Genomic DNA, 15,198 nt, shown 5'->3' with positions numbered 1-15,198 from the left:
TTAGGGTCCGAATCCCACTGAATCTGAATCCAGACTCAACTTCAGCAGCAAATATCAACACTGACATACAAGCATAATTAGAACAATAACAATTATGACATCATAATCTTGGTATTACTGTTCACCCTAACCCTATTGGCCAGGCATTACATGAACGTTTTTAAACGCATACAAATAAACCAATTGTGTTCTTGAGGGCTTATAGGAATCCCATCTCTTTAACTACTTGTCACCAGAGTTTTTTGAGGTCACAGGTCACGATCTGCCTGGCCATTCTTTGTGTCTTGAGGGTCACATGAGCCAAGAGCCTCAAGTACCACAGTATACAGAGAAGCAAATAAGTAATTTGTCTGCTTCTGTTAATTGAATTAATCACTGCACAGAGAAGCAAATATCCAACATGCCTGCTTCTGTTATCAAATTTACTGACTGATTGATTGACTGATTTATCTACAAAAGCAGTGACGTTTCAAGTTTTCAACAATGCAGCTAATCACATTTTAGAGACCACATGTTTTCCTATGAAGACAAAAAAATTATTCATGATATCACTCAGCTAAAGTTTTTGACGTGAATTCATTTTCTTTTTCCTGTCACAATGTTAAACACAAAGTTCAAACACTTTATTAAACAAAAAATGTAAGGCCTGTCCAACCAACACCAACCGTATTATGTAAAAGCTTTAGTGCCGTTACGCCCAATGCACTAAGTAATGAAAAATTGAGAAAATTGAGAGGTGAAAGTGGGACTATGCAATAGTGTTTAGTGCATATGGTAATACTTTATCAGCAGAACATTGATGGTACATAATGTACACAACACACAAAATTATTGCACAGTGTCCAGACATTTTTCTTACACAGAGGGCAGTTGTCCCTTAAATGAATAATAAATGTTAATCCATTCTAATGTGTTGTTCACATATGTCATACTCTAAAGCACTGGCCTCATATCCTTCTGCTTAATATTAACTGGCTGAGTTGTGAGTCATCATCTCCCGCTTTATTGGGGGTCAGATCGCGGGGGAAGCTTCAGCAGGGAAGCCCAGACTTCCCTCTCACCGGCCACTTCGTCCAGCTCCTCCAGGAGGATCCCCAGGCCTTCCCTGGCCAGCTGAGAGTCATAGTCTCTCCAGTGTGTCCTGGGATGTCCCTGTGGACCCTTCTCAGTGGGACATGCCTGGAAGGAAATTTTGACTGGTGGTATAGGGGATCTTTTTCTTCCCGTCACGACCCACAGCTTGTGACCATAGGTTAGGGCAGGAGTTTTTATTGACCGGTAAATAGATAGCCTTGCCTTTCAGCTCAGCTTTCTTCAACACAACAGAATGGTACAGAGTCCACATCACAACAGACGCTGCTCATATGCGCCTGTCGATTTCCTGTTCCATCCTACTTCACTTGTGAACAAGACCCTAAGATATGTAAACTCCTCTGCTTGGGGCAGGGCCTCGTCCCAGACCGGGAGCGAAAGTGCACGCCACCTTTATCTAACTGGGAACCATTGTCTCAGATTTGGAGGTGTTGCTCTTCATCCCAGCTGCAAACCACTCCAGTGAGGGTTGGAGGTCACAGCTTGAAGATGCCAACAGCACCACATCATTCGCAAATAGGAGAGATGCAATGCTGATGCTCCTAAGCTGGACCCCCTTGATGCTTCAGCTGTGCTTAGAGATTCTATCCATAAAGGTAATGAACAAAATCGAGGACAGAAGGCAACCTTGGCGGAGGCCAACCTCTACTGGGAATGGATTCGACTTCCTGCCGGCAATGCGGACCAAACTTTGACATCGGTGGAACAGGTACCAAAAAGCCCATATCAGAGGGTTAGATACCCCGTTCTCCACCCATAGGACTCCCCGCAGGGCACGGTCAAACACCTTTTCCAAGTCCACAAAACACATGGAAATCTATTGAGCCTACTCCCAGAATCATTCTGCGCACCAGCTCATGGCATCCCGAGTTGAGGTCAGCAGCGCCCCATCTCCACTATACACAGTGAGCGGGTTAATAGTGCACGGCTTCCCCCTCTTGAGATACTGGATGGTGGATCAGAATTCCCTAAAAGCCATCCGAAAGTCGTTTTCCATGGCCTCATCCAACTCCACCCGCCTTGGTGACTGCTGAAGCCGCATGTCACTTGGCCATTTGGTATCTGTCGGCTGCCCTTAGAGTCCCACAGGCCAAAAAGGTAAAATAGTGCAATAGGACTCCTTCTTCATTTTGACGAGATCCCTCATTACTAGTGTCCACCAGCGGGTGCCGCCACAACATGCACCAACCACCCCACAGACAAAACTCTGTTCAGCCCTATCGGCACTGGAGGCAGGCTGAGCCTGGCCGGGCCCCATTGATGCCGGCCGACCACCAGGCGCTTGTCGTCAACCCCCACCTCTAGGCCTGGCTCCACGGGGGGCCCCAATGACTCATGTCCGGGCAAGGAAAACTTTTGTCCAAAATTTTAATTGATCATAAGGGGTCTATGAGCCATGCTTAATCTGCTGGCCTGTTTGCCATGGGTGACACTATCAGGGGCATAGATCCCCAGACAGCTTAGTTCCTAGAACCATTGGGACACACAAACCCCTCCACCATGGTAAAGTGACAGCTCATGGAGGTGTTGTTCTCCTAATTTCTCCAACCAGCCCTTTAGTTTTCTAACGTTGCGGATTAGATACACCAATAATGAAACACATATTAGTTGCACCTTTGGTATCACAAAGAAACAGACAACAGTCCATACACGGCCACACATTCGTGACAATGAAAAGCATGTGGGTGGCTATTGACGAGTGTGAGTGCTGAGGGCCAGGAAAAAAAATATTAAAACGCAAAATACAAATCTGCAGGCTGTTTGCTGCTACTAAAGAATGCATCTGTTTTCTGTTTCCAGATAAGCCTGTTATACACATGTGCAGTGTCCCGTGTTAAATCTTAAACCCCTCAGCCTGAGGCATTGTGCTTTCTGTCATTTTTTTCCAAAAATGCAAAATTGGGAGACAAGTGTTTTAACATGATGACCTTGAGAACAATATGACAAACAAATACAAATCTCAAGTTTAGTTTTTCTCCTGCAAATATCCATCGCGATCTATCTCACTCATTATGATCCACGGTGAATAAATATTAAAGCTAACCCTAAAGACATGTACTGAGAAAACATATAAGACTGAGATTGTTCATCCTTAAATTACTTTTGTGAATTGGTTTGTGAATTGTTTGTATATATTTGTTTGTTATAAACGAATCAAAACTGCATTTTGACTGATATTAAATTATGACTGTATCATGTTACAGTATATCAGTGATGGACAACAGTAAGCCAAACAACCATTCACACACACACACACACACACACACACACACACACACACATCTAAGAACAATGTGGAATGTGCAATATACTACCATGCATGTTTTTTGAAATGTGGGAGGAGACCAGACTGACCGAGGAAGACCCACGCGAGCACAGGGCGGGTGGGGATGCAAACACCTATTATTATTATTAGTAGTAGTAGTAGTAGTAGTAGTAGTGGTAGTAGTATTTCCTACCTTTAGTAATGTTGTGATTTATGTTCTGCAAAAGTGATTGGTTTGAATGTTATTTTTGATAAATGTCCAGGTTCTCAGAGTAGCCCAGTGAGCTGGTTAAAGTTTGGGCAGAAATGGGTGAAATCAGATTGGTGAATGGAGAGCTCACTGAAATTGAAAGAGGCTGCTTTGAAATGCCTCATGATGCTGCATAGTCTGTTAATGAGTCAAGCGCTGTATCTACACTATATATGAAGAAATTCTTATCGTTAATAGAGAAATTCAAAACGGGTCAATCTTAACTAGAAGTGTATGGGATATTTGTACCGACTGCCTTGAACAACTGTGCGTCTTTTGTGCCAAGCAGTTGTAAAGCCATTGAAGCCACCACGACAGCCTTTCCGCCATCCCATTCTGCCTCGCCTGGAACGAGAAGAGAATCATAGAAACCACCTGCCTCAACCATCGCCTGGAAGTAAGTTGATCCTCCAACCACATGACAACAATGGCTTCAATCTACAAAATGATTTGGACACCTTACCATTCATTGGAACTACAGAGAGTCTGTGGGTATTTTATTCCATTCGCAAGAAGATCACTGATGTTGGATGAGAGGGCCTGGCTCATCTCCGCTGTCCATCTCAAAATATTTGATTGAGTTCATGTGAAGACAAATGAGTTTGTCAACACCAAGCTCTTTCATCTATGTCAGTGTTTCTTAACCTTGTCGGAGGTACTGAACCATATGTACGTACGTTTCATTTGTGCATTCCTCGAACGCGCCTTTCCCAAATTTCAAGACATAGGTACGGTATATGTTTTTATTGGTTTTCCTGCCTCAATTTGGCTTTGCAAATCAAGGAGACAGGATGCTACTCCCATCAGGTTCCAGGATCCATGGAAATCCATGTTGTACATTTTCGTCCGACCTCTATTTCTCGACATAGTATGAATTCAAATGATGTACTACCACATCAGTCACGTTGACTGCGCTCTAAAATTCCCTGCAGCACTGATTGGCCAAGCGATGTAATGTGATCATTTGCGGTTAGTGATGGGCAAGCGGGATGAGTCACCTTGAATTGACGAGATGAGTCGGCTGTGTCTTGACCTCCACAGCTCAGTCGAACTCTTGAGACCGACTCACCAAATCCTTAGGGTTCGATCAAGAACCTCTGATTTATGTCTTTATGGATCTTTGCGCTGGTAGATCAATTATTTGACTAAACGGGTCTTTTGTATGACTATTATCACCTCAGTTTGTACGCAGCGACATTTCAATTTGTCCACAAAGGTCTCGTGTTAATAAAATTAATTTTTATTTATTTTGATTTGCAAGGGCATTGTGGGAAATGCCGGCGGGTTAAGGGTCGAAGAGAGCGCCAGAGGCAGTATTGCCAGAAGGATTTCAGTAAGTCTTCTTATCTTATCTCACCTAATCTCACGATATCTTATTTGATTTTGTTTAAACAATGTCCGTTTTCATTTTAAAATGTACTTTTCCAACCAATCAGTTTTTCGGGCCAGAGTCTTAGGGAAGCTGCACAGAGGAGAGGAGACACGTTACGACGTCCAGATCCTTCATACTTATCGGAACAGCTTCCGCCTGGAGCGTCGCGAGTTCCTTTGGGTCCCAAATGTGTGTGACTGCCCCAACCTGGAGCAGGGAAAGCAATATATACTGATGGTGCGTCGACACATAAACTATGAGCATACACTGAACCGCATCTTACTGGACGAGGACAGTTACGCGGTGCCGTACAGACCCAGAGAGGACGAGCTAGTGCGGCAACTGGAGAGGCTGTGCAACAACAGCGGAGAGAAATATCCCGCGGTGTCAACTGACTGATGCACGGGATGAGGCTTGACTTTTGCCTTTCTGGATGTTCAAAACATTCATCGACCCGAGGCCTGACGAAAACCAAAGCAGCGTCATTGGAGAGAGATGACAGCCAGAAAAACACTCTCCATAAGAAAACAAAGAGACTTTGTTTATTTAAAAGCCTGCATGGTTTACTATTATACAGAGCACTTTAGGTGGACACCTGCAGCCACCTGTAAACACGAACCAAAAAGCATTGACTGAAATAGCCCCGTGTCATTGCTGATTTTGTAATCTAGTTTACGTTATACACAATATTATTTTTGCCAACTTTAAGTAGAGATCCACCTCATGCCATTTTACAATAGAGGTTTGTCTATTGTATATGTAAGGAATGTCCCCTTTGTAGGACTTTGATCATCATGCCTTAAAGCAGGGGTCCCCAACCTTTTTATTATCAAAGCGAGCCAGTCAATGTTTGACATTTTTATTGTGCAGGGGGGGCTTTAACTACATGCAAATGAGTACTTATCCATGCAAAATCTTTGCATATGCTAACATGCATCAAAGGGAAATACCTAGCACAAACCAAAATGCTAATAAACGCATACAAGGCTGCGCTATATTACACGCTACATTAGCTACCATGTTCATAGTCACGAGTTGTTGGATCAACAAACAAACTAATTTAGTGCATATTATCACAAATGACAACATTCTTACAAAAAAATACAACATATAGTCTTTCGTGGGCCCGATTTTCAGAGAGACAGAACAACGTGTGCGTCACTGACAGTGACTGCTCTCAATTAAAGCCACACCGTTCTTCGTCACCTCAAAATGTAAGATCATTAGCCAAAAGACAAAGATCAATCCGAACAAAGCACAAATGAACGAACTGTTAAAGGATAAACTTATTCAGTTCCGAAACATCATTATTTTTGGTGCGGCCCATGCGGCCTGGTCCCAGTTGATCCACGGACCGGTACAGGGCCGCGAACCGGTGTTTGAGGACCCTTGCCTTAGAGGATCTATGACAAACTGAGATCAACAACATCGTTTGACAAGGTCAAGCTACAAATGCCCTGACTTTATATGACTTATTTGATGTCACTGTGGTTATATGAACATTCACCAGTATATGAAAATGAAATAAATGCTTTAAACTCATTACTCAGTCAAGTTGGACATGTTTATTTAATGTCAAATCTGTCTAGAACAGTTTATTCACAGTCTTCAAACCCTTTGTATTGGTGCATCAATCATTCTTACATTCTGCATTCAAGTCTGAAGTGCAGTGCAGCTGACACTCAATTAAAACCTGTCCTCATTTTTAATGGCATGTGGTTGTTGAAAACGAATTGACTTTTTTAAAAGAAATATTGGTGTGCTTTTTATGTGCCATCAATTTGAAAGCAGAGGCAATTATATGAAAATATGCTTTGCAAAGTTGCAGCTATGATTTCAGCTTGGAACTTCATCAATAAGATAAAGGGAAATTTGTGACATCGGTTTTTCTTTTGGTCATTGCTCAATAGTTTGTATCATGGTTTCTCAATACTTATATTTATGTGTCAACCAAAACTTTATGCGACAGTTGTGTGGAATCTTGAGTGTCATGCCTGTTCACCGTTGCTTTTTTTAGTTTTTTTTTAAATAAGAAATTAGGTAACCATTGTTATGCAAAGAATTTGTTTTATTGTATTGTATGGCACTGATTCACTTCACAAATACAAAATATGTATCGCTGTTTTTGAAGACAGTTGTATGCTTATGTATTTCAAATGGCATATTACTTCATCAACCTCATCTTCCTATGCCTAAGTATTACACACAATCTTGGCATTTAAAGTTTAATTGCAATAGCTTGTTGTTTCACTAACTACTAAAAAGTTCGAACAGGCCTCCAATGACAGCGAGACAATAATAATGACATAACCATGGTATATAGAGCGTGGGTTAAATCCATAAGAGATTTTGGGTTGTTTGTTTAGCCATTTAGTTTCTATAGTTTCTTCCCCGCGTCTGCCTCGCCTCTCTGTCTCATTAGTTTGATCGTGTCCACCTGCCTGTTTACCTGCCCTCCTGCTCATCCAATCAGCTTCCCCAGCCTTTGATCTCTCCCCCAGCTATGTCTTGTCTTCTCGTTAAGTGTGTAGTCTATTTAAGCTCCCAGTTTGCATTCGCTTCTTGTCGGGTCATTGTTTATTTTCCGCGCTGCCTGGTCCTTGTGGTACGTCTTCCCCCCGCTGTCTTGCCTCGCGTTCCCTTGTGTCCATCCTTCCCGTGCTGCCTCCCGTTCCCTGTTGCCCCAGTAAGTTAAGTTTAGCGTTTTTGGTTGTACTTTGTATTTTTTGGTCCATTGCAACCCTGCTTTCGTTTGTCATTAAATATCCTCTTTTGAGCCTCTTCCCAGTCTGTCCTGCGTCCTTTTGGTTCCACCTTTCCCACGTCCCACACTGCCTCAATCCGCCATGCCCAGACATGACAATAACTGGAAACAAAAAAATGCCAACTAGTGACTGAAACTGTAACAGTGCATGGCTAAAGTGATACATGTCGTTCTTATTGTTAGATTCACTGATCTGATACTCGCTAAACCTAATAGCCAAAATAAGAAGTAGAGAAGGCACGTATTTGCTCATGCATGGGGAGAACGCAACAGGACCACAAAGGCTGCAGTGCTGCCACGCTCTGAGGCCCTTCCTCGTTCCCCCTAGTTTTATTATTTTAGCGATCCCTAGGTTACATGAAGGTTCCGGCCCTAAAGGGTAGAAACGCATGGAGGAGCAATATGTGCGGCCGGAACCCAGAATCTTGTAATGCACATTTGTGAAAGCTGAGTGCGCGCCTGTGTGCGAGTTGCACAATGCAGTATGCAGCAACATGTTCCAGTAAGTCGAACGCTCAGGTCCACAACACTTCCTCAACCAGCTTCTTCTTTCCGGGGGAGCCTTCAGGTGACCCTGGGCCCTGGATGCTGTTTGACAGGGCCCTGAAATGACTTCAACAACCGTTAGTTATCACTAACATGACCTGGAACGCGCCTGACATGTGTGGGACATGTATCTACTAGGGTATTAATGACTTCAATTAACATGTCATAATTGCTTGGCACACCATTGATTAATTATTGATTTATTACGCAATAAAAATAAAAGGTTTATTAAATTTCTCCAACACTCATATTTTGTTTCAATCCAGTCATCAAATAGTGTGAACATGTGACATATTGCCTATCATCAGGTAAAGTTGTGTTACTCTATGGTGTAAGATGTCATACAGAATTTTGCAACTATTAGAAGAGGACAAAAATATTGATTCGCTCTACTTTTTTTATTTGAAAGTAGACTGTGATTTTAGGCACAAAATGTTTAGAGCTCACCTTGAAAAGCTGATAGATGATAGTCATTGAATTGACATTGACAGACAATATAATGCAACACGCAGGATATTTAAGTTTCGAGGCACGTAGGCCATGGCTCTCAGCCTCAGATGCCTCGTTTCCCTTCCTTAAACGTTTAACGTGAGACTGAAAAGAAAACTTAAAAAAAAAAAAAAAAAGTCTTTGAATGATGCTTGGCATATTAACTAGCCCTAAAATGATCCATTTATAAAGACTTCTTTTTTCTTCACTTTCAGGCTCATCATCCAAAGAACGGCTTTGCCCTATGGACAGCGATTTGCCATTGGGCTATTCTTTGCATTGATAATTTGATTTGATAATTTACATGACCCAAAATGACTGAGACAATGCTGTCCCAAACTACCATGCTTGCTCCCAGCTCTAACCTCAAGTTACAGTAGCTTAAAACAAAACATTGACTGAGGTATGACATGGTAACTGAATCTCTCCCCCGACAAATCCATACAGTATGTATTGCTCCAACAACCTTCATTCTGTCTATGGCTTAAAATCAACTGTTGTTTTCTTCTTTATCAGACTGTGAAAACGCTTTAAAATTTGAAAATTCAAAAATAAAAACTCTAAAATCTTGAAATTTCTAAGAGGTTTTACTCGACGGTTTTTGGCGTTAATCACCTTCTGAGTGTCACCAAAACAAGTGACACTCTAGAATTTGAATCTGGATGATGCGATAGGCAGTCCGGTGCTACTGTTGGAAGGTCTGTCACTGACGGTAGTAATGGAAAGAATGGAGCAGTGTTCTGGTACGTACCGAACCTCAGGAGGAACGTCTAATTCGAAACTCTGTTCCGAGGACTGTATCAGAAGCACGGTCTCACTCCATTTCACGAGCCGATATACCCACAATTGTTTCAAAACATCGGAGTTGTCTCAGGAAGTGAACAATGATCTTGTGATCACTGATCCCTTTTCTAAAATTGAAGAATAAAATCATACCATTACACCATATGGAAAAGCTAATTAAATGTGAATGTATCCACTTTTTTGTTGTGTACTCTGCTGGAGACGATAATTGCAATGTACCAATTTCCTCATCACAACAAGCCCTGGTCTCCTCTACTTGTGGGAAATGTTTTCTTCCATTAATATATTGATGTAATGTGTTTCTCAAAATTCACGATTGTATGTCTTTTTGTGAGTTTAATGACAGTAATAACCAGAGGTAGGCAACTTACATTTTTTCTGCTGGTCTGACCTTCGTCAGAGCCCCACTACTTTTGCGTCATCGTTGTCCCTCATTTTTTCAAGCCAGACTAAATTGTAATCCTCGGTCTGTCAGTCCATTGGAGTATTTTTGCCCAAACGTCCGTCACAACTAGAGGGCGACATTTGACTTTTTTTTCTGGTTCGTCATTCATCAGGCGCTGGACTACGTTTGTCTGCACTGTCTACACTTGAAGTTAGCCCCATGTCTGTGGTTCTACAATTACACTGCAATTGGAAGCACTACACAATAATATAAGTGCAACATGTAAACAAAGCCAGCTAAGGGATTTAACCCTAGGGTAAAATGCACCATCAAGTTTACTATCCCACATTTGAGAAATGCAGGGGACCAGAGTGCAATTAACAAACATTCAACTCTTAAATGGTGAATGTTGGTTATTATAAGAGCCTGACCTACAACTATAGAAGATGGTTTCATGAACATTTGTCTAAATTTCATCTGATACATACACTACAAGTAAAACAAAGTACTGCTGATGTTGAGGTCCTTAATTAGAGAGTTAAGAAAACTTATATCTTGCATTTGGCCCGGATCCTATCCGAGAAACAATGCAAATTGTTGTCTAACCCGTTCCCAGAATGCTCTTATCAGAAGAAACCCGAAAGCAGGACTAAGAAAGGGAGCAACTACAAATAAATCTCTGGTAAAGTCAGCTGTTACAGCTGTGATTGACAAGTAGAGAATTGAACCCACTCAGTTTTTTCACTTAACCGAACATATTTCTCCACTGGTTCCAGTGGTTCTGTAAAGTGACTATTGTCACATTGACTGTAGGCTGATTGCAGTTTGTACTATAAAGATGCAGCAATATGGGAGGTAAACATTTAAGTTATTGAATTATATCTCAGTCAGCAAAAAAGGCCAATGACGGACATCTGACGTCATGTCTGTCCCGCCGATTATAACGACGGAAGAAAATTGCAATTCCGACATCCTTAATTTGCTTTTTTTTTTGTTTGTTTTTTAGCATTCTTGTCATTCCTTTTTCCGTCGGCAAAACGGGCATTAGTCCGTGCTGAGGAAGTGCCCACCTCTGGTAATAATAGTTCAATATCAGGATTCGTCATAAGAAACAACAAAGAAAGAACAGACTCCTGATTTGCAAGAAAACCCTGTATTTAAAAAGGAAAAAAAGCAAAACAGCATCATGTCAACAATAATGAATACAACTTAACTAGGGAGACTTAAACTGAACCACTGCTGTTCATCAACTGTAAGCAAGTCATCACAGACGGGCTTGGGCTCTCTTCACTAGCAATGCGACACGTGTAACACAAATCAGCGTCTACAAGAATGTTCAGTCTGGGAAGCAAGTACTTTGATTTACAACAAACTTTGTCTCAGTATTTCAACAGTAATTTCTCCTCACACGAATCTCACACTGCTACATTTAAACTATTTTACTGTGTGCACTGTGGTAATACTGCAGTACTGTATTGCCCATACACAGGCATGTTTGCCTCAATAATTTCACTAATGGAATAAGGTTTTATCGATTTTGCAATAATCACAGACTACTTCTGAAGGCAAGAGGCAAAAAGCTTCTATCCTTTCTGGAAATAAATTCATTGAGCACTGCTTGCTTGCAATTTGCATTATCAGGGTAGCAAATGCACAAATATATTGTAAACATAAACACATTTGATTCTGTATGTGGAATATTTATCCACCTATTTTCTATTTTCAATTATTCTGTTCTGACTGACAATAAAGCCAGAGCCTAAAGAGTGGACTGATCAGAAGTAATTCACATGATATAAGCGATGGCTTGAAACTTAAGCCCTCAAGAAAATTCATCTTCATTGCTTATTTAGTCTTATTTTCCCCCACAGGAATTCCCTTTTAGCTGCCTTGTCATACGATAAAATCTTAAATGATACATAAAGGTTTAGAATCCTATTTGTAATACCAAAAAAATAAAATCTTTGGCTATTGGCCAGAATATAGCATGTTTAGCCCCGATGTTACTTTTAATATTCATTCAAATGATACTTGAAATTGTTTTGACAAATTTATTATGATAGTATGGAAATTCTGTATTAAAGTCGGAAAAACTGTTATACAGTGATCCCTCGTTTTTTACCGATAATAGGAATGGGGACGGGAATCCTCCCGCAAAAAGTAAAGTAGCGCCTACACTTTTCCAATTAAAAAAAAAGTTTTTTTTAAATGTGAAAAGTCAAATTGCTATACATATTATTTAAGACAAATATGACTGCAGTACACATATTTACTTCACTCTTAAATGACTAAATCTTATACACTGTACATTAAGTGAGCAACTAGCCTTTTCCTTTGAAGTCTCCCGCAGCTGCGGTCATATTAGCAGCAAGGTCAGATCTGCACATGATTAAACAAGATCACATATTTGAAATACCATTTTATTATAAAAGAAATCTGGGTAAGAGACATCCAAAGGTCTGGTGAACGTCATCTTCGCTCCTCTGCCAGTAGACGTTCTCCAGCACGTTGGAAATGTCTTACCTAGATTTCTTTCATAATAAAATTGTATTTCAAGTGTAAACTCTCCATTGTAATCATGTTTGATCATGACGTTAATCTTTAGATCTGACTTTAGTTCAATGTCCAGACCGCTGCTAATATGACCGCAGCTGCACGAGTCCTCGAAGGAATGGGGGAACTGTTCAATTACTGTACATTGTATGAGGTTTAATCATTTTACACTTAAGTAAATATGCGAAATATGTGTTCTGCAGTAGTTCCACGTCCAAAGAGGGCCCGTGGCGTGAACTAGCAAGGGACCACTGTATATATATATATATATATATATATATATATATATATATATATATATATATATATATATATATATATATATATATATATATATATATATATATATATATATATATATATATATATATATATATATATATATATATATATATATATATATATAAGTCTACCACACAGTTGTAGGGGAAGCCATAGGTCAGACTAACCCTGCTGTTGCTTTGATGACATCTTAATTTGAGTGTTATTTTTCAAATACAGTGTCATGAGTGAGAGGTGCTAATGTGCAGATGCTCTACAAGTTCTAGCAAAGACAGAGCAAATGGTGCTTCTCGTATGACATTCCGAGTTTGTTCTAATAATGGTTACCAGTTTAATGAAGTAGATATTATGAACTATTTTTTCATATAGAAACATAGTCTTAATAAAGTCTGTTATTTTTCTTTTAGTGTTTTAGTCAAAACACCATTTTCTATTCCAAGAATGAAAAATCATAATTGGAACGTATCTCTCTCACTTGATTGAAGCAGTGTCGAAAATGATGCCAAACTGTTTACAGTTTCAAACCATTAGACCTGTAAAGTGTAAACAATGTTTGAGCTAAAATATTACGTCCAGTTGTCATACCAAAACACAAAAGTAAACATCTATACATATAGTGTCATCTGGGCATGATAACATTTCATCATTTACATCAGTCAGGGTCCAATCTAAAATGGCTGACATCTGGCTTCAAGATGAAAAAAAAACCCAAAACAATAAAATTGTCTTTTCCGAAAGGACAAAAGAAAACAGATAATGTCACAGTGGTGAAGTCTTGTTTTCTGTTTCCATAGCAGTGTAAAAATTCTCTTTAAGTGACAAAATATGTGCACCTATTCATTGTATTTTCCAACACCTTACAGAGCAACAGTTGATCTGTTCTCGTTCACTTTGGCAATTTATACAGTCAAGTCTTCATAAAGTTTGCGACTTCAGGCTTTACCATTTGGCCCGCTGATTAGACCATCTCACAGCACGGTGAGTCTTTGACCTGTGAGCCATGTGACCTACATCGGCGCCACCTCGATGGGGGCATCTGTGAAGAGGAATAAACTCACAGGGCATCGGATCGGAAATGCCCAATGTCAAACGCTGACGGTGACGTGACGCGAGGATGGCGAGCGTCGTTTGATGCGTGATCTGCGTGGTCTGGAATCATTTTGGCAGCTGCACAAGGGGGCCAGCAGCAACCAGAGGTAGAGAACCACACAGGCCCAACACGACGACATCTTCACCCAGAAAGTCGACCAGCTCCCATGGGTGAAAGTGGTCTCCAGGACTGCCGACTCATAGCTGGGAGAGGAAACACATTTCAAAGCTCAACTTAAAACTGCTCACAAATTGTTAATCAAATTCAAATTTTGGGAGATTTTTAAACACGTTTACAATATTCATTTCTAAATTGTAATCATCATTCTGTCAGGATATTTTTGTCGAAATTGTACAAAAAAAAAAAATCTGGTCCATCATTTGTCAGGTCTACGTCGATCCGCACACATACTATTTCTTTTTTTTGTTTTTGTACAAAGTCCTCAGAATATAAATTATGGTTCTACAGGAACACAGCAATTGAAACATAACACAGTAATTCAATAGCAACACAAAGCCAAGTTTACTAACCCACATCTGAGGGAGAGTAGTGGACAAGAGTGCATTTATCAATCGTACCCACTGGAAGGGTTTATACTGCTGTGGTTGGATGTCAGTTCTCATTTATACCTGCCTACCCTAGAACTATGAAAGACGGTTTCATTAACACGTCTTAATGTCTAAATCGCAAATGCGTATACATTTAATCTGTTATATCCACTACAAGCAAAACAAAGTATTGCTGGGGATGAATTTACTAAAAACAAAAGTCAATGATTAGGGAATTAAGAAACTTCTATCTTGCATTTTCTGGCCATGAGCCACTCAGAGAAAGAAGGCAAACTTAGGTGCAGACCATTGGTTGCTTGAAAAAGTGCCTGCCTTGCAGTGGAATTGCATCCCAGAATGCTCATATCAGCAAGCATTTTCTTGACGTAAAACATATTCAAAAAGCAAAATAACTCAAGAAATCTCTTGACACTTAATTCTAAACATTATTAACTTTTATAGTGTACGGTGCAGTACAGTATACAGTGTGAGTTTTGTGTTTTAAAACCAGGACTTAAAAAGGAAGCAACCACAAAAAATCTCTAGTAAAGTCAGCCATGTTATGGCTGTGAATAATAAGCAGTAAATTGAATCAACACTGTTGATTCAATCAATTGAACATGTGACTGCAGTTCTTTGCGCCACTGTAAGGCGACTGTTGTCACATTGACTGCAGGCTGATCGTAGTTCAAACCAATAAGATACAGCAACATAGCAGATGATTATGCAAGTTAATTGAATTATATTTAAGTATGTA

At 40.2% G+C, this 15,198-nt stretch overlaps 2 protein-coding genes across 6 annotated transcripts in view; one reads left to right on the top strand and one right to left on the bottom strand.

The window, feature by feature from the left end:
• The window catches only part of adamtsl5 (ADAMTS like 5), a 42,783-nt gene extending 34,256 nt beyond the window's left edge, over window positions 1-8,527 (top strand). For all 4 annotated transcript variants that reach the window (XM_088414032.1, XM_088414033.1, XM_088414034.1 and 1 more), the window contains 3 exons: window positions 3,898-4,005; window positions 4,870-4,941; window positions 5,045-8,527. In XM_088414032.1, the coding sequence (XP_088270158.1) occupies window positions 3,898-4,005; window positions 4,870-4,941; window positions 5,045-5,379 (515 nt within the window). In that variant the 3' untranslated portion in view covers window positions 5,380-8,527. The remainder of the gene's footprint in view (window positions 1-3,897; window positions 4,006-4,869; window positions 4,942-5,044) is intronic.
• A 4,358-nt stretch (window positions 8,528-12,885) lies between these two features.
• Window positions 12,886-15,198, bottom strand: part of serinc4 (serine incorporator 4) — a 28,725-nt gene continuing 26,412 nt past the window's right edge. For both annotated transcript variants that reach the window (XM_088414016.1, XM_088414015.1), the window contains exon 11: window positions 12,886-14,096. In XM_088414016.1, coding sequence (XP_088270142.1) covers window positions 13,889-14,096 — 208 coding nt within the window. In that variant the 3' untranslated portion in view covers window positions 12,886-13,888. The remainder of the gene's footprint in view (window positions 14,097-15,198) is intronic.

Source organism: Hippichthys cyanospilos, chromosome 4, assembly GCF_059441005.1.
Source record: "Hippichthys cyanospilos isolate Australia breed blue-spotted pipefish chromosome 4, RoL_Hcya_1.0, whole genome shotgun sequence".
In the NCBI taxonomy this organism is placed as follows: domain Eukaryota; kingdom Metazoa; phylum Chordata; class Actinopteri; order Syngnathiformes; family Syngnathidae; genus Hippichthys; species Hippichthys cyanospilos.
Note: the sequence above shows the minus strand (reverse complement) of the source record. Positions and strands in the feature narration are given on the sequence as shown.